Here is a 26698-nt window from a genome sequence, read left to right on the forward strand (position 1 = left end):
ATATGCAGGTACTATGCGACACACACACACACACACACACACACACACACACACACACACACACACACACACACACACACACACACACACACACACACACACACACACACACACACACACACACACACACACACACACACACACACACACACACACACACACACAGTGACCTTAGTGGGTGAAAGTTCCTGACACATAAGCTGAATGAACCTTCACACACATGCTTCTGATCATCAGAGTGGAAGGATTCCTTTACAAATAAAGCCCACACTCACTCAGAAATGCACATGCATGCATTTTGACATTCTCACACAAGCATACATGCTCATAGGTGAAAGTACACACACTCTCTCACACACACATTCTTACACAAACCCCCCTCCCTCTATCTCTCTCTCCCCACAAACAAACATAAACACACACTTAGGGACAGTGTTAATTGCTGGAATGACTGATGAGACAGAATTACTGACTGAAGCAAAGAGGAAGAAGGGGACAGACGGGATAGGACCGGTGGAGGAATTAAGGGTTTACAGTGAAGAGGTGGAGGAAAGGGCCAAAGCTTCATCATCATCTCCCAGGGGTGCAGGCTGAAGTGGCTTGATTATGCATTCAGCTCTTTTTGCAAAAACCACACACCTCTCAGAAAATACAGCCCTGTCAGCCTACTGCGGCACACAGCCTCACCTTCAACTATAAAATGTGTTGTGTAATTCTAATTTACGGACTAGAATGGTAAAGGAATAGCTCATCCCTTTGCTCTCTCTAAAGATTGACAAAAAAAAGCCAAGAACCATTCATAAAGTTTTGAATCAACACATTATATTTTGTTTGTCTTATCAGTACATAACATCCAACTGATGTGTAATGAGGATCTGTTTACCTTCTGACGGAGCCAGGTTTGGCATTTCCAGTCTCACAGTTAAGCTAAAAGGAATTATGGCTGTAAGTTCATATTGAGGGGACATACCGTATCTAAGAGCTGGATCAACCTCTTATTTAAATCTGAAAAGGGAATGTAAATATTGTAACTATTTTGTTAGGTATGTCTTTATACATCAGGCTGGAAACTCTAGAAGTGCCTGAGGAAATATGCTGTCTGTGTTTTTGTGCTTTTGTCTCTCTTATCTATACATTGATTGTTGTTTTTGCATGTAGCATTCTAATTTGTGTCTGTAAACAATCTGCTTGAATTGCTTTTACTTAGAATTGGACTAACTAACTGATAAGTTGTAACCACTAACAGACAGCAATCGCCTCACCACAGACTTTTACCGCAAAGAGGAAAACATCACAGTGACGCCGGTGAGAGGAGCCATCTACAGCCCACGCTACCCCAACGCTTATCCCCGCAATCTGCTGTTGTCATGGAAACTGCTGTCCCCACCTGGGAGCCGCATACACCTGGAGTTTGACGGACACTTCGGACTGGAGGAGGCTGAGAATGGGGTCTGCAGGTAAGACACAGGATGGAGGGAAGGATGATCTCAGCAGAGATGATTCGAGCTTAGTAGCAAAACAGACAGAATGAGACACGGACAATGCCTGAGTGGAAGTTAGAAGGATAGAGGTACTAAAGAAGAGCAAGTATTGATGAACTACAAGCTGCTGTAAAGGAGGAAAGTCAGATGAAAGTAACTAATGATCCAGAGTGTGAGTAAAGATATGATGGATTGGACTGTTTGGAAGATAAAAGGAAAAGTTTATGGAGCAGAAATCTCGAGTTGAAAGGCTGTACAACAACAACAACAACAACAACAACAACAACAACAACATCAATAAAATATGTAAAAATGATCTGATGATGTATTCACATTAGTGCACCAACTAAGGATGTAAGGGGAACTAATATAACGAAGGTGTTGGGAATGGATTGATAGTTGAAGTTTGCTTTCTTGGCAGGAAGAAGTTTGTCCTTGAGGTTTGAGGGTAGGAAATAGACTTTTTAATCCCCATATGCAACTCAGCCGTCTTTGTCAGCACCTTGCTGAAAAGACAATAGGGAGCAGCAGGGGGGAGCATTTGGAAAGGGTTAGCCTTACCCGGTTTTTGAAATCTTGTGTGTGTGTGTGTGTGTGTGTGTGTGTGTGTGTGTGTGTGTGTGTGTGTGTGTGTGTGTGTGTGTGTGTGTGTGTGTGTGTGTGTGTGTGTGTGTGTGTGTGTGTGTGTGTGTGTGTGTGTGTGTGTGTGTGTGTGTGTGTGTGTGTGTGTGTGTGTGTGTTGCACTCACTAATTGACTGTAGCATTGATTGCTGGAAAGTTTTTCTCACAACCTTTCCTACAAAAGGATTGTTGTCCTGAAGTTTGGCAAGGTGGCTTTTAGTGATTTAACATTTTGATTACCATAGTTGAAGTATTAAAGACAATACAATCAACATCAATTGTGCTTAGCAGTGTCAGAATGAGCTGAACGCACACAATAACTTTGAGGGAAATTAGTTTAACAAAGTGGGTCTTATTTTGTAGTGCACATTTTTGTTTTTGTAATTGTCCACTGAATTCCTAAATGTCACAGTATTTTATTTTCAAAAAGTACAAAAATAAGCCCCCTGTTTATAAGCCAATTAATTTCCCTCAATGTTAATTTCTTTATTGGTGAAGACACATTCATGTTTATCCTTTTCTTTTTGTTGCGATGAGACATTTTCATCATCCATCTTTTGCTCTTCCCTGCCACACATTCATCTTCTTCTCCATCACCATCTCTTGCTCTAGGTATGACTTTGTTGAAGTGGAGGACCAATCAGAGACCAGCACTATAATTTGGGGTCGCTGGTGTGGGCAGAAGGCACCGCCTAGTCTCAACTCCAAAACCAACATGCTCAGAGTCACCTTCAAGTCTGACGATTACTTTGTTGCAAAGCCGGGATTCAAAGTCTTCTACTCCCTGCTGGTGAGAACACTTTAACACACACACACACACACACACACACACACACACACACACACACACACACACACACACACACACACACACACACACACACACACACACACACACACACACACACACACACACACACACACACACACACACACACACACACACACACACACACACAGAGTGATGAATCATGATTTGTTACATGGGACACAGCTTAAAGGTTTATTATTATGTTTGTCACATCGGGTTCAGCCCAAGTACCACTGCAATGCTTGAGGTAAAGTACTTCCTTCACTCTTTTACCTCCACAATAAAAATGAGAGATGGGATCATGGGAGCAGATATGTCGATGGGAGAGGAGGAAGGGGGGGAGGGAGGATCTAGTTAGGATTTAGTGTAATGCCAAAATGCATTAGCCAACTGTTCTTTTCTCACACGTCCACTCAACAGTAGAGGAGAGATGCAGTGATGGGGGAAACGGGGGAGGAGGGGGGGGTGACGATGAGAAAGTGTTCGCTTAAAGGTTGTCAAACAAACGGATAAGGAGATTAACTTTGTCATTCTGTCAGGGAGAGAAAAGAAGAAAGAGAGGGACTGATTTGAAGATATTCTCCCACTCTATAATCCAAAAGAAAATGGGGAGAGAAAGAGCAGCTGTTGTAATGTTCTCTGGTTTTCTCTTTTAGTGCAGGAGAGAGAGAACGGAAGAGACATAGAAACACGGACAAGGTTGAACCGGTGGCATCGCCTATTATCTGAGAAAGAAAGTCGAAAAAATTAATTTGTACTAAAACCTCTACACTTCCCCAGCAAAAACATTTATTTTCTCTCACCCGAAATACAAAATTCCAAGACTTTTTACTTGAGTGATTAGCTGTCATCATTCCTTGAGTTTTTGTTTCCGACAGACCCAATAAAAGGACGTGTTTTTTCAACACTTTATAACTTCCCTACCCTGTCAGATAAATTCATTGGTTTCTGTAGAAGACGTTAACATTAATATACTTTCTTTCTTTTGTTTTTAAGCAAATGCCACTCAAACTGGAGTAAATAATTAATTTGTGGAGGATATTACAACTGCAGATCAATACACATTTGTAGTTAACTAGTATTTATGGAAGAAGGGCGGTAAGGGATGAGGGATGTAATCACCTACAGTCAGGGGCGGACTGGGAGTAAAAAGTGACAGACAGGCCCACTTAATGCGCGGCATGTATCGGCCGGCCGGCGACGAAAGTATGTTACTTAACAAAAAACCCTATGCATTTAATGTTATTTTGGACCATTATTCATATAGTAATCACATTAACTGAGCCCTTGAGTTGCCTAGAGCGAAATAGTTACAGCATATATTTAGTGATTTTAATGTTAACAGATCATTGATGCAATAACATTTGGACCCAATTTGCCTGACTTGACGCATGGAATAAAATATGGGCGTAGGAAGCATCCTCAATGTGGGTGAGACAATTTAACAGGGGGTGTGGGCAGGTGGTGGACCTCACCTCCTCTAGGGGGGTCCGGGAGCATGCTCCCCCGGGAAGATTTGTTTTTTAAATGTTAAAGTTAAATGCATCAATCTGGTGCACGTTGAGAGCAAAATTAGGGACTAAATCTATGGATACATCTCTCAACACCCATATGAACAGATTTACATTTTCTTTCAACATTCATTTGAACAGCAAGTGGAGGCAAAAGGGACTGCACCCAAAACAATAAACCTGCTAGCTAACTAGCCTAAACTCAGTAACAGAATGTGGGCAACACGTTCTTCTCCACAGCCGCGCGACCTCTGAGTCAGACGTCACTTCCCCCTTTTCTATCCTACGGGTACAGCCACTCCCCCTGAACCCCGTTTCCCTGCCAACCCCCCCCCCCCTATGCAAGCCCCTCCCTCTGAACCCAGGACTCGCCACAATACTGTATACCAGTGGCGAACCGTCAGGGCCTTCAAGGTAGTCAGAGAATACCCTGGAACACTCAGATAAAACAAACAAAAAATCGATTTAATTATATAAATAAAATGTATATAAAATGAATAAATGAGAATCGTATCTGTGTTGTTCATCTGTAATATTACAGTGTTACGTTGATTTGTTTGTCCTTCTCGGACCATGCACTACGCATTTCAGTGGTGTTGTGTTAGAAAATAATGCAACCAATCAGATCTTGTTCTGGGTCTCTGGGTAGAATATCCTTCAACCAAGGTATTCTACATCCTTGATAGAATGCCCTGGCCGTTGCACTGAATGAGAGCGTACGTTTGGACCAGAGGTTGCATTAACGATTACCGATTTTTTTTAACAATGACGGAAAAATCTGAAAGCAGCAGATTAGAACAAACTCAGAACAGCGCCAAAGCTTCCCCGCAGCGAGGCTCCGGTGTTATGCATGCCTGTCAAAAAGGAGATGATATCGTTTCCAAACCTAACTTTGCCTTAAAAATAATTGAATTGTCTGTGAGTTTTGGCTTTACGCTGTAGCGCGCTGGGCATGCATAACACCGGCGCTAACAACCTCTGGTTCGGACTGACAGTTTGATCAACCAATCATATATTGATTTGTAGCCGATGAGCGTATTCTTTCAGAGTTTCCCTCGGTTCGAGGGTACTCGAGGCCCGCTAGTTAACTGGCTCGAGACAGAGGATCTAGATGAATGCGACGAAGCAATTCATGCCGTTTTATTGTTTTTAACGTTGAAATGACAAGTGCAACAGGTGAAGATCAAGTTGTTGCGGAATTCTTGTGAGTACCCTTTTCAAGACGACAATTCAGTGAAAAGACAGACATTATAATGCCGCGGGGGGGGCGGTGTGTTTATGCATCCCTAAGCGTCCTCGCTCAGGCCTCGGGCTGCCTCGCTGGCCGTCCGAGGCCGTGGCGCATTATCATTACAGTTTAGGACCTGGGGTAGCAACGCAGTGTAGGCGGGGCGATCGGCTTTTTTTTCACATTTGGAGTTGTTCCGTCGAGCTCCCGCTGGATTTTATCATCCCCAATGAGATGTAGGAACGTCGTCACCTCCTCAGTCGACCACGGTGTGCTTTTCTTTGACGTTGCCATTTTTGTAGCTCCTCCGTTTACGAAAATGCTGTGCATAAAAATGCTGCAAGCTTGCTTCTAGATATGGATGAACGCTAGGGATGATCTCGCGCGCGATCTTGTGACGATTCTCTCTGACGAATCAGCAGTCGAGAGTGTTGACGTCACTAGGTCAGCCCTGGCCCTGGCCTGATAGAACCACGATTTTATGGGGCCGGAAAAAGAGGGGAAAAGTACCCGCTAGCCGGTGCTACGCTATATGGAAAGGCCACCAAAAACTGGTCTTGCCGTTTGAGGACGATTAAGGACGCTTAAACGGGGCTACCCGCTGCAGTGGAAATGCACCATTTCAAATGTGGGCTGGTAGGATTTAGGCAAAGAAAAAAAAAAACTCCCGATATTCCCAATGGCCAGTCCGCCCCTGCCTACAGTGCCCATGTTTATCATAGTGAAGTAAAATGACTGACTAAGCCTTAGTAGATTTTAAACATCAATATCAGAGAGGAATAAGTTACTTGTATCACGCTTAGCTAACATAGTTATGCATTCTCCTTTAAGCAGAAGTAACAATTCCACAATGTAAAAATACCCAATAGAAAGTCTTCCCAGTTTTAATTAACCTAAGAAACAGAAGTATTGGATGACAACCATAAGATTGCTATGTTGGGTTCATATTAGTGCCTGTATTTCCCCGTATGTATGTAGTTCACATAATTTACAAAACATTAAAACATCAAACAACAGCAACAAATCACTATAGTGTATTCTTAACGATGTCCAGACACCAAGATTAAGGTGGCGTCCCTATTGAAGGCAAATCAAATCAAGACAATCACAGAAATGCAGATGACCTCCAAAGCCCCACACCACAACAAATCCATGGGTTGTCATAGCAACATGGCACAAAGTTCTAAGGGCATCACAGCCACAAATGTGTGTGTGTGAGACAAATGAGAATGTGTGTGTATGAGACACATGAGAATGTGTGTGTGAGATAAATGAGCCCCCAAAGAACCTCTACTAAAACCACCAGCAAGCAACTTCACACTGTTCAACCCAACATGATGACAACAAAGTAAAAGTTCCCCAAACTATAACTCCCTTATCTCTCTCTCTCAGATGTTCTCTCTGCTGCCTTCTCGTCTTCCCTCCCTCCCCTCCTCACCCTTTGTTATTCCTCCTCTGGTCAAATAAACGCAACTCTGTGTAGAATCCAACTCCTGAGGTTTATCTTATTGGATTCGTTTTACCCATTTTTCAAAGAGCCCCTGTTTTTGAGTATGTGTTTATATCTTTCACACACACACACACACACACACACACACACACACACACACACACACACACACACACACACACACACACACACACACACACACACACACACACACACACACACACACACACACACTCCCTTTAGCTAGACTGGAGCTGTGTGTGTGGCTTGATTTAGCAGGTCTAATTTGTTCTCTCCAGACCAGTCGAACAGATAAGAGGGAGGAGGAGAAGAGGCAGCCAGAGGAAAGGAGGAAGAGCGAGGCAGAGAGAGAATGAGCAGAAGCCGCATTGGAAGGAGAGAACAGGTGTCTGAGATAGTATCAGCATGTCAGCTAATCACTGAAACAACCTGAACTGAGAGCGGCAGACAGGGAGAGGCATGTGTGAGGTAGTGAGCTATGGAATGGACTGTCGTTGACTAAAGAAGAATACATGAGGGGAAGCAAAAAAGTGTCAGTGTGAGATAAAAAAAAGAAAGGAGAGTGGAGTCACATGAAAGCATACGCCATACGGGGAAATAAGAGTAAACCCTTGCCATGTCAAAATGTGTTTGGGTCTTGTTTATTTTAAACCAGAGCAGCCACACTATGAACTCTTATCACGGGTGTGTCAAAATAAGAAAAGTGTGTTATTTGAGGCAAAGCGGAGGATGTGAAATGCAGTAAAAATGGCGTTTATTGCTGCCGTTGCTGACTTTTTGTGGCTGCTTTAATTAGAGGAGCATCGTGTCACTGCAGTGTATGTCTTTTCTCTCTCCTCTTACTTACATAAGATAAAGATTTTAGAACTGTTTGCTTAGAAAGGCTCAATGAAACCTCAAGACTGCACAAAAACATTATATTTATTGTGTAGAGAAGTTGCAATTGCAGTTGGAAATAGGATCCAAGCTAGTTCCCGGAATCCCATAGTCACTCAACATGTGTGATTATTATACTGAATGGAGAATTTCACACAAAATGATACCAACAACACCCCATTGTGTGAGCATCTACTCACTTCAATGTCCTTTGGCACTAAGTGAGATAACCGGTCATGCGGAGTAAAAGTGGACAGGGATATGCTCTTGCCTTCCTCCCCATCTACCCCACACCTAATCCTCAGACGCACAAGTGTCCAACTGTACAAAATGGGGGTTGAAAAGGGCAGCTCCCTGGTGTCCCCTCCACTAGACTGCAACTGTAAATAACAATCTATTCCCTCACCACCGGAGAATATGGCAACATTGCCAGCAATATTATTTGTCAGCCTCCTAAAGAAATATTATACATGATATTTTTTTCTAAGTTGATTCAAAAACAATTCAGCTACAGAATGAGCTTCTTAGCAACTTCATTGTGAAAGCACTAGGATGGGTTAAATGCAGAGGTCCAATGTCACTGTGTGTGCTGTGTGCATGGACATGTGTGTGACAATTAAAGAGGGTTTTATCCTCCGATTCTAATCTAATCTTCATAAAAAATCCATTTATGACTACAGTACTACTATCTAAAATATCTAAATGCTACATTAACATGTATATACTGCTTGGTTTAGCAAAACTGTAAGCAGTGGATCTGAGGTTTAAAAGGGTTTCCTCACTCATAGCCTGTTTTGTCTGAAAACTCTGCTTCACTAAGGCTTGTCTCTAAACCTTAAGCCTCAGACAGGTAGAGAGCGGCTCAGGCCCAACCCATGCAAGACAACATTTCCATTCAACTAGAACTAGAGATACAAATGTGATCGTAATTTGAGAGGGAAAAAGTTTGGTACCGTAGCTGGCAGAGACTTCAGACTGATCAGAGGTTTACAGTCCTCCCTCTTAATGTTCCGTCTCATAAACCTTTTTCCAACCATAAGTGTCCCAGATGTGCTTGATGAAGCATTTAACCGTAAAAGGAAATGAGACAAGGAATCTGTAAACATGCTTTTGCACACACACTTAGAGGAAACCTTCTGAACTCAATCACAGCTGGCTTGGATGTACACGTGCATTTATCCAAAGGCTACATGGGAGAATCTGTTTAACAAAAACTTTCACACACACACACACACACACACACACACACACACACACACACACACACACACACACTGAGGGCACGGTGTCTTTGAAGTGCGTTTGAGAAAGATTTACTGTTCCATATTGACCGTGGATGGTATTTAAGACTCTAAAAGAGATTGGAGTGCCAGTTGAGTGATGTACTGTGTGTGTGTGTGTGTGTGTGTGTGTGTGTGTGTGTGTGTGTGTGTGTGTGTGTGTGTGTGTGTGTGTGTGTGTGTGTGTGTGTGTGTGTGTGTGTGTGTGTGTGTGTGTGTGTGTGTGTGTGTGTGTGTGTGTGTGTGTGTGTGTGTGTGTGTGTGTGTGTGTGTGTGTGTGTGTGTGTGTGTGTGTGTGTGTGTGTTAGAGAGGACAATGGAGACAGTAAGAAAGAGATAGAGGAAGAAAGAAAAATACAAATAATGTGTGCATGTGTGCCAGATATGTAATAATAATAATATGTCAGTCTGATGAGTGTTTTTATAATCTAAACATGCTTTGACCAGAGTCTGACTGCTTCCACAAACACACAGAAAGGCATGCTGGGACCAGCTTCACTGGAGATTATTTTAGGATCATACTGACAGTCAGTCAGCCAGCTACAGACAGATACCTGAGAACCTTGGATAACCGTACATAACATGTTGAGCTCCACCCCAAGACAACTCTTTTTGAGATAAAGGGAAAAGGAGCACTTGAGTGATATATAGAATGAATTTGCCTTAGGCTGCACCTTGGAACTTTTTACATGTGGATTCATTTCTGTTTTTTAACCTCAACGTCACTCACAGTAACTGTTATCAAATATGATGTACCATATGAATGCCATGTCTGAGAAATGAAAAAACAAGTGGCTTAATAAGTCAAGTGCAACAATGTTTTTGCGTCAGTGGGCTATCTAACAGAACAGATACACTTTTACTTTCAAAGCAGTTTCAGCAACAAGAGGACTTTTATGCATAGCAGAGCAAAAATCACTACGCCCTAACACAGGATCATGATTATATTATTCTCACCTAAATCATATACACAGCTGCTTTGGGAACTATTGGCAAAAGCTTTATTTGACCTTAAGTCCTCAATCAATCATAATCTGATTATCTGAAAAACCACTTTAAGGTACTCAATTCATTTGGTTTGATTTCTTGAGTGTCTCAATCTCTGCTCAATTGACCAACTGATGAATGGTTATTCCTGTGTTCCTCTCCTGCAGTATGAATCTCCCCGGCCTGCGTCCAACACCAACTGGGAGGCCGTCACCATTCTCCTTTCGGTGAGTCATGCACATTCACACTTTATAAATAGTTATATATTAGAATTGAAAATTAAAATGATGATCTCAGCCAAATAGGAGATATTTTTTCGGCAAAAAAAAGAGCCATCAAATTAGCCATTTAAAATACAACTAAATATATTGATATAAATGTGTCTTTAGTAGTTATATAAACACATAAAAATAAATGTACAGCAAGGAAAATGTTATCACCCTCTTAAGTGTTTTTTGAAAACCTTTCATTCCTTTGTTCCAAACTATGTTTTAATAACTGCAGATATTATTATAGAAAAAATAACGTGATATTTCAAAACCAACAACCTACCTGCCTTCCAACCATGTCAGCTCACATATAAATGTGTTCTTAAGCACATCAGGGAACAATGGCTACACTATTGAATATGACATATGGTCCATTTGCATAGGCTAACCCACACAGAATGCATTCATGCATTTATACACTTGAGCATGAAGCCTACGATTTAAAATGGCATGCTTCTATAGTCTAATATTTGTATACATCAGTGTAATCTGTGTGTGTTCGTGTATAAGAGTAGTGGGGTCCAGTGACATATGTGACTGTAATAATTAGTATGCATTGGGCTGTGTGGGTGTATGTTTCCATGTTTATGTATGTCACTGCCAGTAGAGATGGGAGTCACATGTAGTCTCCTCCATTTTATATTCAAATGGCCCTGAACTAATCTGTAATCATGGGTTTCTCCCTGGGATTTGTGACCATTTTACATTAGGGTTCGTGGTTGCAACTTAAATCAGAAAATACAAATAGCGATATATTCATTTTTTCATCTCTTCGCCTCTCATTGGTTTTCAAAATTCCTGACTCATAATGTAAAAACAAACAAAAACATTTACAATTTATAGTGGAAATAAAAAAAAACAATTGTATCAGATGGCAGTATGTCGTTTATTTGAACAATAATCTAATTGAGCATTTGACTTGTCTTATGTGGTGCCATAACATGGTTTACATACACACATTTATTGCAAACAATATCATAAAACATTCATTTCAATGTATTAAGTCCATGTATTGAAGCTCTTACAATAAATGTTAACTTTGAAACTAAGTCTGAGTAAACTTCAGTTTTTATGTTAGTTCCATCTCAGCTGCATCTCTGTGTATACAGCTGCTGCGTGAGTTGTCCCCTCGCTGTCCAGTAACTTTTAAATGAGGTTACACATTTCTATAAGCATAATAATGGTGGAACAAACCAACACATTTCAAGGAGCTTTTGACACATAGCTCTTTCATATGTGCTGTTGGTATTAATGTATGAATGAACAATTGCTAATGTAAGAATGTACCTAAATGAATATTATAATTGGTCATTTTGTCTTTGACTTTTGTTATCTGCAGGACAATGTTGGAGAGCAGATGCCAGAGGCAGTCACCGAGGTTCCATTCTCATTGGAGGATTTGGACCGGACCATTGCTGCCTTTGAAACTGTAGAGCAGCTGTTCAGGTCGCTCAGCCCAGACACCTGGAGACAGGACCTGGACAGCATCTACACTCAAACACACATACACTATAGATCCAGGGCCTATCATCTGGCAAGCAGACAGAATAAAGGTAAGATATACTCTACATCTCCAAAGTTTATAAGCCATACATTAAACTGTCCAACGAATAAACATAAATAATCTTGAAGAGATTCAGTTTAGACACAATGAAAGCAAACATACACTGTCCTTGCATGACAATAATCAGTTTCACCGTCAATAATATAAGTGCTAACACCAGAATTAGCTGACACATTACAAGATAGTTTAAAAAACCAAACTGAAATTCAACACTATGCAAAAAAGTACACTTTTGTTGGATAATATCAAACTATAAACAAATAAAAAGTCAACATTTAAGGAAGGCTCCAGTTCTGCAGCATTTAAATAGCCATACATGTACCATGTCCCTACAATATGTGTACATCCAGCAGATTTGCATATCACCTACTATACAAAAGATGAAAAGGAAAAACTAATTATGCGAAATGTAAAATATTACCTAAATGGTGAAGTGTAAAAAGGCTGTAAAATGAGTGAATGCAGATAATAACGCAAAATGTGGCTTTTAATGTGATTGAAAATCCCAAAGATAATACCAGGGGGAAAATTGTTCAGACATAAAATTGTAATTTGGGGTTTTAGTTTTTCACTTGATCATATGCATCAATCTGATTCTCAAGCACATGCAGAGATCTTTTTCTTTGAATGTAATGAGACGTTCAATACAAACCCTGACTACAGGTCCAGTATTCACACAAAGTCAGTAAAGTTCATGCAGGACGATTAGAGTGGTGTCTTTTGATCCCATTTTATTGTGCTACAGGTGGTGATCCTTCACAACTCTGCTGCACTCACAGTATTTCTCTGCAGACTGGTGCAGTCACTGGTACAGTAGCTGGTGTAATAGAGGGGGGGGGGGGGGGAGCGTGATGCCTCGTGCGGACCAAGAATGAGCCACACAACATGAGGCCCATTCTTACATATTGCGCCATACATAAAACTCAGTTGTACAGCATTGCAGCGGACAAAGTTAACGGCTCTGTAATTTTAAGGGAATTATGTCTGTGATGGAGCCATATTACTGCTCTGCGATGAAACATTTACAGAAATGGAGAAAGAAAATTGGCTTAAAAGAACATGATTCTGGATGTGAAAGCACTTTTTGAACTTGAAAGATCGACATATATAAAAGTAAAATGCAAATGTTTGCCCTTTTTCTAGTATCTAGAAATATAAAACATCAATAGTAAAAAAAAAAAGGAAGCAGCTCCTGCTGAGTGGTGATGCAACAACCTACTGTAGCCTGACTACAGTCGTTGCATCATCAAATGAGCAGTTTGCCCTCTCGTGGGTTGAACAGTGAGTCACTGATTGATTTAAGGTGACACGGAAACAGCGGGTTCAAGGCAAGTCTGGACCTGGAGTCACTGACGCAAGAGATGTTGCCTAGAAATGCACATAGCGGATGTCTTCGCACGAATATGCTTATCACACACAGACGTCACACAATCATGGGGCATGAGTGTGTCTACAGTAAAATAACTTAAGCTTTTAAACAAGTGCTTTTCACTCCGTCTCTCACCTGTTCCTCCGTATCTCTCTCTCCCTCTTTCTACCCAGTGGCCCTCCTGTACCTTAGTAAACATTTCTGCCTGACAGCAAATCTATTTCTATTTGTCAGTGCATGCGTGTGCTGGCAGGCATTAAAAGGTCTGTATATTGGGAGTTTGTGCGTGCTGCAGCACTATAGAAAGGTGCATATGGTACAGTAGGTGCTGCAGGTATTTCATCTACTGTACGGCGTAGCTTTCTCTAATTGGAAATTCAACCTGTGCAGCGAAGCAGAAATGTGCCTCAGTCAGCAGCTTAGCTTTGTTTTCATTAGGAGACACACACAGTAGCTCACGGCCACCTTTGTTCCCATGGAGGACAGTACGCCTTATTATAATAGGCTCAGTCATTGGTACATGTTCATTTACAAAGCCATGTTGGGTAAACTACCTTTTTATATCTGCTCTCTGATCTCTCGACGAATTGAAAGTACTTATTGCCTGAGATCTCATGATGTTGTTTTATTAAATGTGCCAAGTGCTAGGACTGTCTTAGGGAAGAAAGCTTTTAGATGTGCAGCTCCACTAACTTGGAACAGTCTGCAAACCTGTTTAAAACTAAGCACTTTGGTTCCCCTGCATCATTTTAAAACTCGGCTGGGTGACATGCTGTTTGATACTCATGGTACCCGTCACATTATGTTGTATGTCATCCTTATTGTTGTTCTGTTGTTTTTATGTTACATGTGTAACTAATGTCCTGCAGGTCACCCTTGAGAAAGAGATCTTTTGATCTCAAGGGGCTTTCACCTGGTTAAATAAAGGCTACAAACAAACAATAATATAAATTGGGACACTTTTAAGTCCAAGTAACTAACACATATAATTCACAAACAATAATAACACAAACCCTTGTCGACAACTTTAGAGCAGAAACTTATTTGATACTTTTCCCTTTTTCATGTTGGTTGCTGTTTGAGCAACATAGCACTGTTTGCAGTCTTGCTTTCTCTCGGTCTTGCTTTCTCTCGGTCTTGCTTTCTCTCGGTCTTGCCTCTGAGAAAGTCTGTCGTTGCTCCTCCACACAGGGTTCCACGCCACTGCCTTTCTGAGATTACACTTATTCCCCTTAAAGAGACACAAGCTCGGCCATGCAAGCGCAGGAACACGAACAGTATACACCCCAACACATTCGGGCATGACGTGTGCCTTTGTCTTCACTGATACAGCGTAACAATGCATCCTCCTCCACCACACACAGACAGACACACGTACCTGTTGTTCCCTGCTCTGAATGAGTCTGTCTCGATGATTCAACGCTTTTTTGAATCTGCTTCTTTACATCAAGCCTTTCATCACCTTGGGAGAGGGAGGCAGACATTACAAAGGTTAGAAACATGTGTTATGATTTCTGCATCACAACTCTGCCATCAACAATATAATAATAATAATAATAATAATCCTTATATTTATTAAAGCGCTTTTATCAAAGACTCTCAAAGCGCTTTTCAAATACACATTACACATACAGATCACACATGTAATGGTCATCTACTGTGGACAATACCCACAGGAGCAGGTGAAGTGTCTCGCCCAAGGACACAGCGGCCTGACGCAGTGGGGCGGGAGCGGGTTTCGAACTGGAGTTCCCCAACGCCCCCTTGCTCTGATGATCAAACGCACAGACCACTGCGCCACCCGTCCCTTTGATAACCGTCGCTTGTTGAAAGTCGGCTATTTTGCTTTTCACTAAAATCACAACAAAAACCCTCAGCAAAGATGGGTCCACTGCCATCTGTATTTTTCACAACAAAGGAAAAAGCAGCAAACAAAAATCTAAAATTTGTTTTTGAGCCAAAGTATTTCGCTCCTCCTGCATTTGCTGTATTTTCAAGAAAAACATGCATTGCTATTCTATTCAACATTCAAATGTCTTCAAGCCTATACGGTCGTTGCCCATACATTGCATCCATCGGTTGCTACAGTATATGATGGGGTTAAAACCAGGTCATACAGTGGAGTTTCTACATTACTAGAATAGTATAGCAAAGAGTCAGTATTTTCAGTTTCTCTTAATATTATTTAAAATGACCAGATTGATATAAACTCAAAAGTGATATTTTTCCAATTATCCAAGTACACACCGATAAATCCCCTGATTGTGTTAAACCTGAAAAACATGCTGTTAAGTATCAGTTGTCCTTTTTGAACCTGTTATTACTCACACAGATGCAGACATGAACTAAAAATGTATTTTCTATCAGCCCATTATATCTAATATGATTTGTTTGTAATCTGCCATGCAACTGTAAAGGGCTCGAATGAAACACGGGTAATGTTACCACTGAGACGGAAGCACAATCAATGATGTTGATAACAAATAGTGCACCTTTTACCTTTATCTCTCTTTATGTATTACTAAAACAAATGATTATATTGCCTGCTCTTATCTTTTCATTGTTCACCGGCTTCCCACATGTTTTATGTCGTGAATTGAAACCCCTTCATCAAAGACTTCTTTTTGTGAACAATTGCTTATTGATTATCAATGCCATTATGCTCTCCTTGACCCCATTGCACTTCCCTTTGGTTCCTTACGCTCACTCTTATTATACTAATGCGAAGGATATGCGATTTCTAGGCAGTTTCTGTTGCATGACTGATCTTTATTGTTGCAGCAAAGCTCAAAAGCCAATGCAAGCCAATCACAACAAATGGTAGCTCTAGTTCACCTCAAATATCGATCTAGGCAAGTCTTTATTCTCGTATTGGGTTATAAAAGCCCTTTCCACGTCATTGAAGGGAAACATTTAGCGATGACCAAATAAAACCTAATTCATCTTCACTTCAAATGAACTCCTGTGAAAAAATATTTAACTTGTTTCAAGAAATGATTACCCCATTTCACACACATTAGCTCTTTGCTTGCTTCAAAGGAGAATCAAACAACACACTGCACCTCGTATCTGCAGTACACATGGCCTTCATTTACAAACCCTGCTTCTCTTTTCTTTCAGTCTGATAATGCTGAAATGTCTCAACACTGCTTACTCCAAGCCAGATTACATCACATCAAAACAATTGGTGATGAAGCCACTTGCACCCCAGTTTTTGTGAACCTACTGAAATAAGAAGATACCATTACTTGGGAAGCCATTTATGGTATGGGCACTAAATAGCTTCAGACTCAAAATAGCATGTATTGTGCGTTGACACAGTCCACTATCAGTCTCTAAAGGACAAGCTCTACTCAGTACTCTGTTCAAAAGTCTAGCGCCATTGACCTATTCTCTTGAACAGGGGACACTTGCATTCGACCATAACGGTAAATGCATCAGCAATTGTTTTTCTTGTTTCATGTTGCTTTTGCTGAGAGGTTGTTCAGTCACTCTCTCCTAAAGTGATGCACCAGAATGAAGTCCAGTGGATGTCTGCCCTGGCCCTTAAAACGGTCTTTTATAAACCTCAGCAGACCATTAAGGGAATATCCTTGCCTTTTTACGTGCTTTTTTATAAGTGCAGTAAATAAAACAAACAAGGGGGAACAAATCGAGCTAGAATCAGTTCTGCTTACACCGAAGCTTCATACGAAAAGCTCTGTGATCAAGGGCTTAAAATCATCCATTCATGTTGACTAATGACTCTACTCACCATCCACCAATGTTTTGTTATGTTTTTCTTAAACTTAACACTAATCAAGTTTATTGTGATAGACATAATGTGGCTCACGCCTATATTGATTGTGTGTTACTTTGTCATCAAGCTGTTTTGAGTCCTAATGGGATCCTCCTCGAAAAAGTCTGTAGAGCTTATTTGTAGAACAAGCAGGGATCGGAATACCTATCACGGTTAACGTACACTTTATTCCTCCAAGCAGCAACTTCACAGTGATAAACAATGCTGTGCTTTCACATAAATAATTCCTTATTATTGGAATGTATGCAGAAGTCACTATCGAATATAAAATCATGTTGTTTAGAGTTTCCAAATTCAGAGCCGGATGCATTTTATTATCAAAAAATGCTGCCATTTTGCATAACTTATATATGTATTGTTCTATCCACAGATGAAACTAAACATCTTAAAGCCTCGAGGTTTAACTAGTATTGTAAAATAACGTTTACAATGGCATTGTGTGATCACCACCCATTTTTTCTCATATATTATTTATGCCCTCTATTTAATTTATTTTCTGTCTCCAGAAACCCATTTCTCTTTTAAACCACCTGAGCAACAATATGTAATTCTGCTGATATAGTTAGTGGTCTCTAATGACAATCCTAGTGTAACATAGAATCAGGACATATTTGTTTTTGTGAACCTTCAGGAGCTCCTGCTTTCCCCTCTAGACTAGTGTGGACTCTCATAATCCCCTTCGGCTTGTCCTGTAATCCTTTCGGTTCCCTTGAAATTAGTTTTGCACCATTACAGGAGGCCAATGAACAAAGGTCCACACACACAGAGTAATTTTCTCCAAAGTGGTGACAGGAAGACTGCGGTCAATATTCAATGTACTGTACAATCCATTCATGACCCCTGCGTCCTTCTATGGCTTATGTTCTCTCTTTCTGCATCTTTGTGTCTGTCTTCTCTCTATCTTTTCCTGAGCAATCAATTTCTGTTGCAATTGTACTCGTATGTAAAAAGTATCCCCCCGCCTTTCAACCATTTTCATTCAATCAATGCTGGCCATATGTTCTACAACAATTACTGCTACTTTGCTTTCCTCGTCCGTATAATCCTTCCATCTCTTGCTCCATCATGTCACACATTTGTATTATTGATGATGCTAAGCAATTGGCAACCAGGAATAAAATCAAAAAGGCTTTTTGTCTCCTTCACACTTCCTTTAGTGGAGTCCAAAACAGACACATCAAAAGGGAAACTTAATAAACAAAAACTGAACTAATTGCCTTATCTGCTCTCTTTTTCTGACGCACTGTCCAGTTGATCTGAACCGCCTTTACGACGACGTCAAGCGCTACAGCTGTACGCCTCGGAATTACTCTGTGAACCTGAGAGAGGAGCTGAGGGCCACCAACGCCGTCTTCTTCCCCCGATGTCTGCTGCTCAAACGCTGTGGAGGCAACTGTGGCTGCGGAACGGAGAACTGGAACAACGGCTGTACCTGTCAGGCCTCCAAGACGACTCTCAAACTACACGAGGTAGACACCCACACACACACCCACACACACTCACACACTTCTGTCTTGTGTCCTGGGGTATTTGGTACATGGTGTGCGAAAGGAAGCATCATCAAATTCTCCAGCAGACAATTGGAAAGTAATGAAATGATAAATGAAAGAACATTACCAGTGATTCTGTAGCTGCTTTCATAATTAAACAACATTGTGAGCATGGTGGATCACTGACCTTGCTGAAGCATAGGAAAAAAGTACAAGATGTTAGGTTGTGACCTTTGCTAATTCATATTTGCTGACAAGAACGTGGTTAGGATGCATGATGATTATTCCCTTTTTAATCCTTCGCCTTGATAGAGACAAATAACCTCTGATCAACTGATCTGGCATGAGAGCATTAATTCAGTCAAACAGCCTTGCTTTTACAGAAGGTAGTTATTTGTTGCTTTAGATAGCACTCCCGACAACTGTATGCTAGTGCGAGCTGAGGCCCTTTCATTAATGTGACAGTTTATAGTTGATTTGTGCTGGAAGCGTTACAGAAAAGTGATGCGTGGGCTTTTTCCAACATGAGCCTTACATGTGACATTTCTGGCACATTTTAGGTGTACTTGAAAGGGGCTAAAAAGATGGTGTGAGAGTTAGTGAGTGAGAAGGAGAGATTGTGGGTGTGCAAAGGAAGGCACTGCATCAACAATGAAGCAGCAATGCACCAGAAGCCTCACAAATTGTCTCTCATTGTATTGTTAGCATTGTATCACTCTCTCTGTCTCTCTAGACTGCCATCATCCTTTCATTTTCCCCAATTCCCATTTTCAATTTATCCCTTTGCAATGCACCATTATTGTTCTTTAAGCCTGTCATTCATTCTTTTCTCACTCTTCCCTCCATCTCTTTGTGTCTTTGTTCTTGTATAGCTTCATTATTGAAACATGGTCCGCAGGGTTTCTCTCTCTGTCTCTCTCTCCCTTGCTGTCCATACTAAATAAATGTAGACAAAAGTGGGATTCGGGTTGGAATTGTATGTGTATGTAAGCCGGTGTGTATGTAAGCGTTGAAAATAGTGTTTTGTGTATATTGTACATGCGGAAAGTAGCTTACTGTACAAGTTTTCGTGAGTGTGTGGTTGTGTGTTCTTGTGTGTGTTTGTAAGAGATTTCCATCCTACTTTCCTCTCCCCTTGTAGGCTGTTAGATCTGTACCTGCTTCCTTCACTGACTTCACTTCTTAAGAAACACATTATTATTACTCACGCTATTGTTTCAGTGCCGGGAAGCTCTGACATAAATCATGGGCAGTTTTGCTTTCACTGCGCTTTGGAGAACAAATTGACTGCATCAGTTGAGGAACAATGTGTACTTCTAGCCAACAATATGGCCATCTACAACACAGTCAGTAAGAGGGAAACAGACTTATTCTAACTATAAAATCAACTCCCTACTAGTAAAACAGCAAACTGTTTGTTTGTATCTGTGATTCCTGTGCACACTGTAGCCTACATATGTTTGGTGTTATCTGAGATACTGCAAACCATTTTCTATTTCACAATCAGCAGGTTCCTTGGCAACCTGTCCTGCATTTTCTCCCAATGGGAACAAGTCCAAGTTTCCCTGATAAAAAAATGAAGGAATGAATGTTGAAATAGTACAGTGTGGTGATTTATGATTAACAAGATAAAGGGTGGATGTGTAATTGTTGTCTCCTGGCCGCCACTGTTTCACAGTACAACAATGCACTTTAGAAACCTTGCCTGCTATCTAATCTGTATTTTACTTGCTTCAGTATGAATTTATTTGTTCTTATTTTCATCAGCATTTCTCATGTCCTTCGCTTTTTCAAATTGGATTTTTTTGGCGTCAGCTACAATGAGCTGATAAGTATTGTCAACGCCTACCTACCCACTAACCCTCCAGGCAAAAGTAAATCAATGTTATCACCGCCCCTCTTCATCCTTGCTCTCTTATCCCACTCCTTTAGGTGCTGAAGTACGCCCCAGAGGTCAGGCTGTATCAGCGCCATCGGAGGCCGGTGAAGGTGCGCTGGGTCATAGATGAGATCTTCCTCACACACCATGAAAAGTGTGAGTGTGCGTGTCCCTCCCAGCCCCCCCGCTGAGACACCCAGCCTGGGAGGAGCATCAGGAAATGATGGACAAGTTTCTTTTTTATACATTTTTGCAAACGGACTACTTATAATTACAGCAACGCAGACACACATGCAGCAAAGAAGAAGGCAACAATCTGACTGACAAACGCTGCTCGCATCGTAAACAGGGACATTTGTTCGTGCATGTACAGTTAATGCATTTACAGCCACATTTGTAAATGTTTTTAGACAAATATGTTCTTATTTAACTTTCCTGGAACTTGGAGTCTTAAGTTTTCCCTATTGTTTCCTCAAAAATGTATAGAGAATAAATACCATACCAAACTATGTGAAAATACACCAACACCGCATCACATTTACATTCTGATTTACGAGTTTAACAGATGCCAATTTGATCGAATTTAAATGTAACTGTATGCAACTGCTGTGTTAACAGTATTCATTCCTGTTTCATGTTTATATGTTTGCATTTATGCATGTTATCAAAAGGGTATTTGCAGAAACTTCAATCCCTCTGCCAGGAGCATGCTGAGATGAGTGAGCGTAAGACAGAAGGAGGGAGGGAGAAGGGTTGGAGGAAGCGTAAACCAAAATAACACTTTATCTCAATGTGAAATAAGGCTAACCACAAGCCTCCAGAACCTACTTGCACTCTAGCACACTCACACACTCCAGACAAAAGTATATTATTTTTACTTTATTCTTCACTTCACATTTTTGTTTTTTTGTGCATACATTTCTGACTGCATACATTCAGGCTTCTCTTTGTCTGTCCTTCCATCCATAGGCTCTGCTCCTCGTGTTTCTCTCCATGCACACACACTTTCTCTCCCTTCATCGCTCACTTTCACAACACATCAAAGGAGATGCCAGATGAAGCTGCTGCGCTTTGCCTACTTGTCTATGCGTTCCTGGCATTCCCACTGCTAACTGGAATTCTGCTAACACGGATAAAATCATGATCTTCAAGCTCTGAAAACATGAGGGGAAAGAGCTATTTTTTTAAGGAGAGGCTGCTCACAGAAAATAGACAATCAAGCCATCTATTTGTAGATTGCCAGCACTTCTGGATGAGAGATGAGAGCGGAGCCACTTTGCAGATGCAACATAAAAGATTGCAGCTACTCTAGGTGTTTCAATCAGCATGTTTATATATTCAGCTAGCCTGATATTTTTTGTCAAACTGCTTTTTACCTTCTCACAAAGATGCTAACATGTATCACAACCTGCTTCACTGCTTTGCAACGGCACCACAGTGAACAAGATCTGTGGGAATTAGACTAATGTTCTTGGTCTCTGCTGAGTGTGGTGGTGAGAGAGGGCTGTGTGTTACCGCTCAGGAAGAGGTCCTTTTGTTTAAAGGGTGGGGGGTTACCAACAGTCTGCGAAAGCTGGCAGCCGATACAAGCAGGGGAATGGTGAGCATGTGACCGTGTGCGCAAGTGTGTATGTGAGTGTGTGCAGGTAGCTGGAGTATCAAAGCAATAGAGCAAGAATTCAAAGTAACTGCTTATCATTTCCAAACACATGATTCAGCTGTGCGGAATCAAACACAGCGGTTAGTCACCTCTCCATCATCACCCCCCCATGTGTCACACGCTCAGGCCCCGCTTACAGGACTGGATTACTCCGAGCAAATTGGATTTACACACTTCTTTTGTTCTAAAGAAAGACACTGGACAGTGAGACAATTCCTCAGTCACAGTGAAACCCGATCAGCTGTGTGCCCGCGCCGCTTTTATGTGCATGTGTGTACTGTAAGTCACGGGTATTATTCGGCAGGTGTGGGATACAGAAACGCTCTTAAATATTCCAGATGTTTTTCGGGTTGTGCAGTAGTTACATTACAAGTAATTTGGCCCATACATCCTCCACACACACACACACACACACACACACACACACACACACACACACACACACACACACACACACACACACACACACACGTTGTTTTTGGATGTTGCTTCCCTTTGTTGTAAAGCTTTTGACTTTTGTTCTCATGCAAAGTTTGATCTCAATCCTCTGGGTTGCATTTTTGAAACACAACGATAAACACAGATAATACAGAGTTGGCATGAAAATCATATACTGTTACATTTTTAGTAGCTAACAAACCAACAATGAATTGAGGTATTCAGTCATTTTTCAAGATACCTATTGCGAAATGCATAGTTACGCTAGTATTTTATGAAATCTGCTGCAAACGTATTATTTAGTTATTATTATTATTTGAAATATGTGTGAGGAGTGTGTGTGTGTGTGTGTGTGTGTGTGTGTGTGTGTGTGTGTGTGTGTGTGTGTGTGTGTGTGTGTGTGTGTGTGTGTGTGTGTGTGTGTGTGTGTGTGTGTATACTTCCTGTGCCTGCCAGTTTGTTGGTGTTATCAGCGTTCAGCAACATTCCATTGTTGCGTGCTCAAATTAATTTCCTCTTTTACTTATTTTCTCCTCTTGTCTTTGCAATAGAACCGCATGTATTTCAAGTTCATACTTTCAATCCTGCTTGTGTAGGTTTTTGGATTTCTCATGTGCATCAAAAACAAACATTAGACCTTTGAGAAATCTTCTGACTATCAAGCTTTGGATAAGATCAAATCCAGAGTTTCACCTCCCCTTCTGAGGACTGTGGGGATTGAGGAATGTTTGTTTTAGCCAAAAACGTGCTCTGCTGTGTTCAGAAAAACATTCATGACAAAACTGTACGTGTGCTTATCCTTAATAATTTATTGTGTCTTTCTCTATTGTTTTATTAAAAGATATTAGCTGTTTGATCTTGATAAATAAAATGTTTCTAGACTTACAGTACTGTCTCCATTGCTTTTCTTATGACCTAAATGCTTTTTCAGATATTTAACTGTACTCCGTTTTTCTATGATGTTGATCAATTGCTTTTGTAGAGTGTTATAGCAGATGTATTATGTTTCAGTGGATATTGGAGAGTAAAAAGAGAGAGATAAAGACCAACTGGGACAAAGTAACTAGGTTCGACACAATCCTGGGGTGCTTTGCTCACTTTAAAAAGCTTCATATTCAAGATATTGACATTTAAACATTTAGATTTCCATTGATACTCTAACTGAATATGTTTGCATGAATGTAGAGTTTTATGTGAGAGAGTTAAGACTCGACTAAACGTCTTGTTTAAACACATTAGTTGCTGTGGGAAGCTTTGCTTCGCCACAGCAGTGCTTGAAGCTAGATGCTAATGTCAGCTTGCTAACAAGCTAATGGCATTGTTGATATGCTGATGTTAAGTGTCTAAAATGTTTACTATGTTCAGGGTCTTAGTTTAGCATGTTATTATGCTAATAGTTGTTAATAGCTCTAAACACGAGGTGAATATCACTAGCAGAGAAGTCAGGGGATCAGCAAGGCAGAAAGCTCCATCCTCCGGATTATCGTGAATGCCAGCACGTCTGCATTTCTGGCATTTAACAATTTGTTCAGATTTCACAGTCAGTACAGACATTATAAAACATTTGCAAGATCTGTCATTGATAATATGGGACAACATCTGTTCAAGTCATGTTTAATGACTTTTTGCTATTAATAAATGCTAAGAACATAATGTTCCTAACAAGTTGTCCTCTCATAATATCAGAAAATAATGTAGAAAAAAGCTACAAACGGGTAATTAATCCCATAAGATATAAACACATCACTAGTCCATGGTTAAGAATATGGTGATGACAATGATCATTTTTCTTTAAAAGGGTTCACTGTATCAAAGGAATATATGTCTTTTCATTCAAGTCCTTTTCTATATCTCTCAAGGCTGTTTCCTGTCCCTGCGTTGCTGCGGCAACCCTTCCTGTGTTCTATCATCACACAGCAGGCTCCCTCCTACAGCAGCCAGTCACATCCCGCACCATCCATCCATCCATCCATCCATGGGCCCATCCTTCCATGCGTCAGTCCATCTATCCTTTTATCATCTATCCAGAAATCGACGCAGGTTCTGGTCCAGGCTCTCGTCACCTCACGCCTAGACTACTGCAACTCCCTCCTGGCTGGTCTACCTGCATGTGCCATCCGACCTCTGCAGCTCATCCAGAATGCAGCAGCTCGTCTGGTCTTCAACCTTCCAACATTTTCCCACACCACGCCGCTCCTCCGCTCCCTCCACTGGCTTCCGGTAACTGCTAGAATCCACTTCAAGACACTGGTACTTGCGTACCATGCTGCGAATGGATCTGGCCCTTCCTACATCCAGGACATGGTTAAACCGTACACCCCAGCACGTGCACTACGCTCTGCATCAACCAAACGACTCGCTGCACCCTCGCTGCGAGGGGGACCCAAGTTCCCATCAGCAAAAACACGTGGGTTTGCTATCCTGGCTCCAAAATGGTGGAATGAGCTCCCCATTGAAATCAGGACCGCAGAAAGCTTACACACCTTCCGGCGCAGACTGAAAACTCATCTCTTTCGACTCCACTTCGAGCGATAGAATGACTAACAAATAACTGCTAACAGAGCACTTATATACTAATAAAGGACTGGCTTATCTATAGCCAGTTGAGCAGCACTTGAAACGATTGGCTCTTTGAAACCTGATGTTCTTATATGATTCTGTTTTCCTCAAGGTTGTATCTTCCTGGTCGAATGTACTTATTGTAAGTCGCTTTGGATAAAAGCGTCAGCTAAATGCAATGTAATGTAATGTAATGTAATCCACATTTCTCCACTGACTAGTTTTTGCATTATTCTAAAAGAAAAAGATGCAAGAAAAAAAACAACATTCTCTCAGTCCCCCGTGGAGTTGACAGACACTCAGAAACCTCCATCAAAATAAACAAGAGTGAGAAGAATTAAGATTAAGGTAAAAAAAATAAAGGGAGATATAAAGAGTAAATGGACTATAAAGAAGGCAGATCAATCATAAAGGAGAGAGAGAAAGTCAGAGAGAGAGGGCTAGCTCTTTGTTTAAACCCAAATTCCTACAAGGCTGTTTTGGTCTGTCAGCGGCTTTTTATCTTTTCCTTGCGGGCGGGCGGGCAAACACACACACACACACACACACACACACACACACACACACACACACACACACACACACACACACACACACACACACACACACACAAAAGGTCAACTCACTATGTTAACAGAAAAAGATGTCCTCATTTTGTATTTCCTTTTTTTATATATATATAATATGCATATATATATATATATGCATACATATCGAAGATATTTGAGTATAGAACCACTTGTTTTTTAACTCTAGTTTTGCGGTCCCCTCAGTCCCTGCCGTGCTTCCTCATGTTAGTCTCCCTCGTTCCTTTTCTTCAACTTATGTTTCACATTTCTCTTTTGCATTATTTCCTTCTTCTTTGTCTAAACGCTTCTGTCCCATGATGTGGGTTTTTTATGTTCTTTATCAGGACAAATCACTTCCGAGCTGTTATCCGAGAAGTCAGGAAATTAAACCATTGTAGTGCCGAGAGATATGGAGTCAGAGGCGGTGCATCGAAGGTGCAAAAGGGAACTTTAATGAGGAGCAGAAAAGGACATGTTGTCGGGTCGCAGCCCGGGTCGACAAGAGAGAGAGCTAAGAGGGCACACACTATTTATAGGTAACCCATAACATGTCCGTGTGGGAACAATAACCGCAACTGTAGTTCCAAGTATGAATTATGTCCCAGTGGTTAAATAGGTGGTCGCCACACAAGCCCCCCCAGAATTCAAACATGGCAAAAAAATATATCCCCACGTCCGTGGAGGAAACATCACAAGGGCCGAGGAGGGTGGGGCCGCAGGTGAGGACCGGGCCATGGAACGGGCCACGAAAGGGGGCCGCAGGAGAGGGCAGGGGCCCTAACGAGGGCGAGGGCACCCACACCGGGGGCGGGCCGTCGTAAGGGGGCCGCACTAG

General features: G+C 41.3%; 1 protein-coding gene across 2 annotated transcripts in view; it reads left to right on the plus strand.

Annotated features, from left to right (window-relative positions):
* Positions 1-23622, plus strand: part of pdgfd (platelet derived growth factor d) — a 48811-nt gene extending 25189 nt beyond the window's left edge. The window contains exons 2-7 of one of the 2 annotated variants that reach the window (XM_034097607.2): positions 1247-1457; positions 2716-2893; positions 10435-10494; positions 11876-12089; positions 18520-18737; positions 20691-23622. In XM_034097607.2, the coding sequence (XP_033953498.1) occupies positions 1247-1457; positions 2716-2893; positions 10435-10494; positions 11876-12089; positions 18520-18737; positions 20691-20828 (1019 nt within the window). In that variant the 3' untranslated portion in view covers positions 20829-23622. The remainder of the gene's footprint in view (positions 1-1246; positions 1458-2715; positions 2894-10434; positions 10495-11875; positions 12090-18519; positions 18738-20690) is intronic. The other variant, XM_034097608.2, reaches the window with a different exon arrangement.
* Positions 23623-26698: the final 3076 nt, after the last annotated feature.

Source organism: Pseudochaenichthys georgianus, chromosome 13 (genome assembly GCF_902827115.2).
Source record: "Pseudochaenichthys georgianus chromosome 13, fPseGeo1.2, whole genome shotgun sequence".
NCBI classification, from domain to species: Eukaryota; Metazoa; Chordata; class Actinopteri; order Perciformes; family Channichthyidae; genus Pseudochaenichthys; species Pseudochaenichthys georgianus.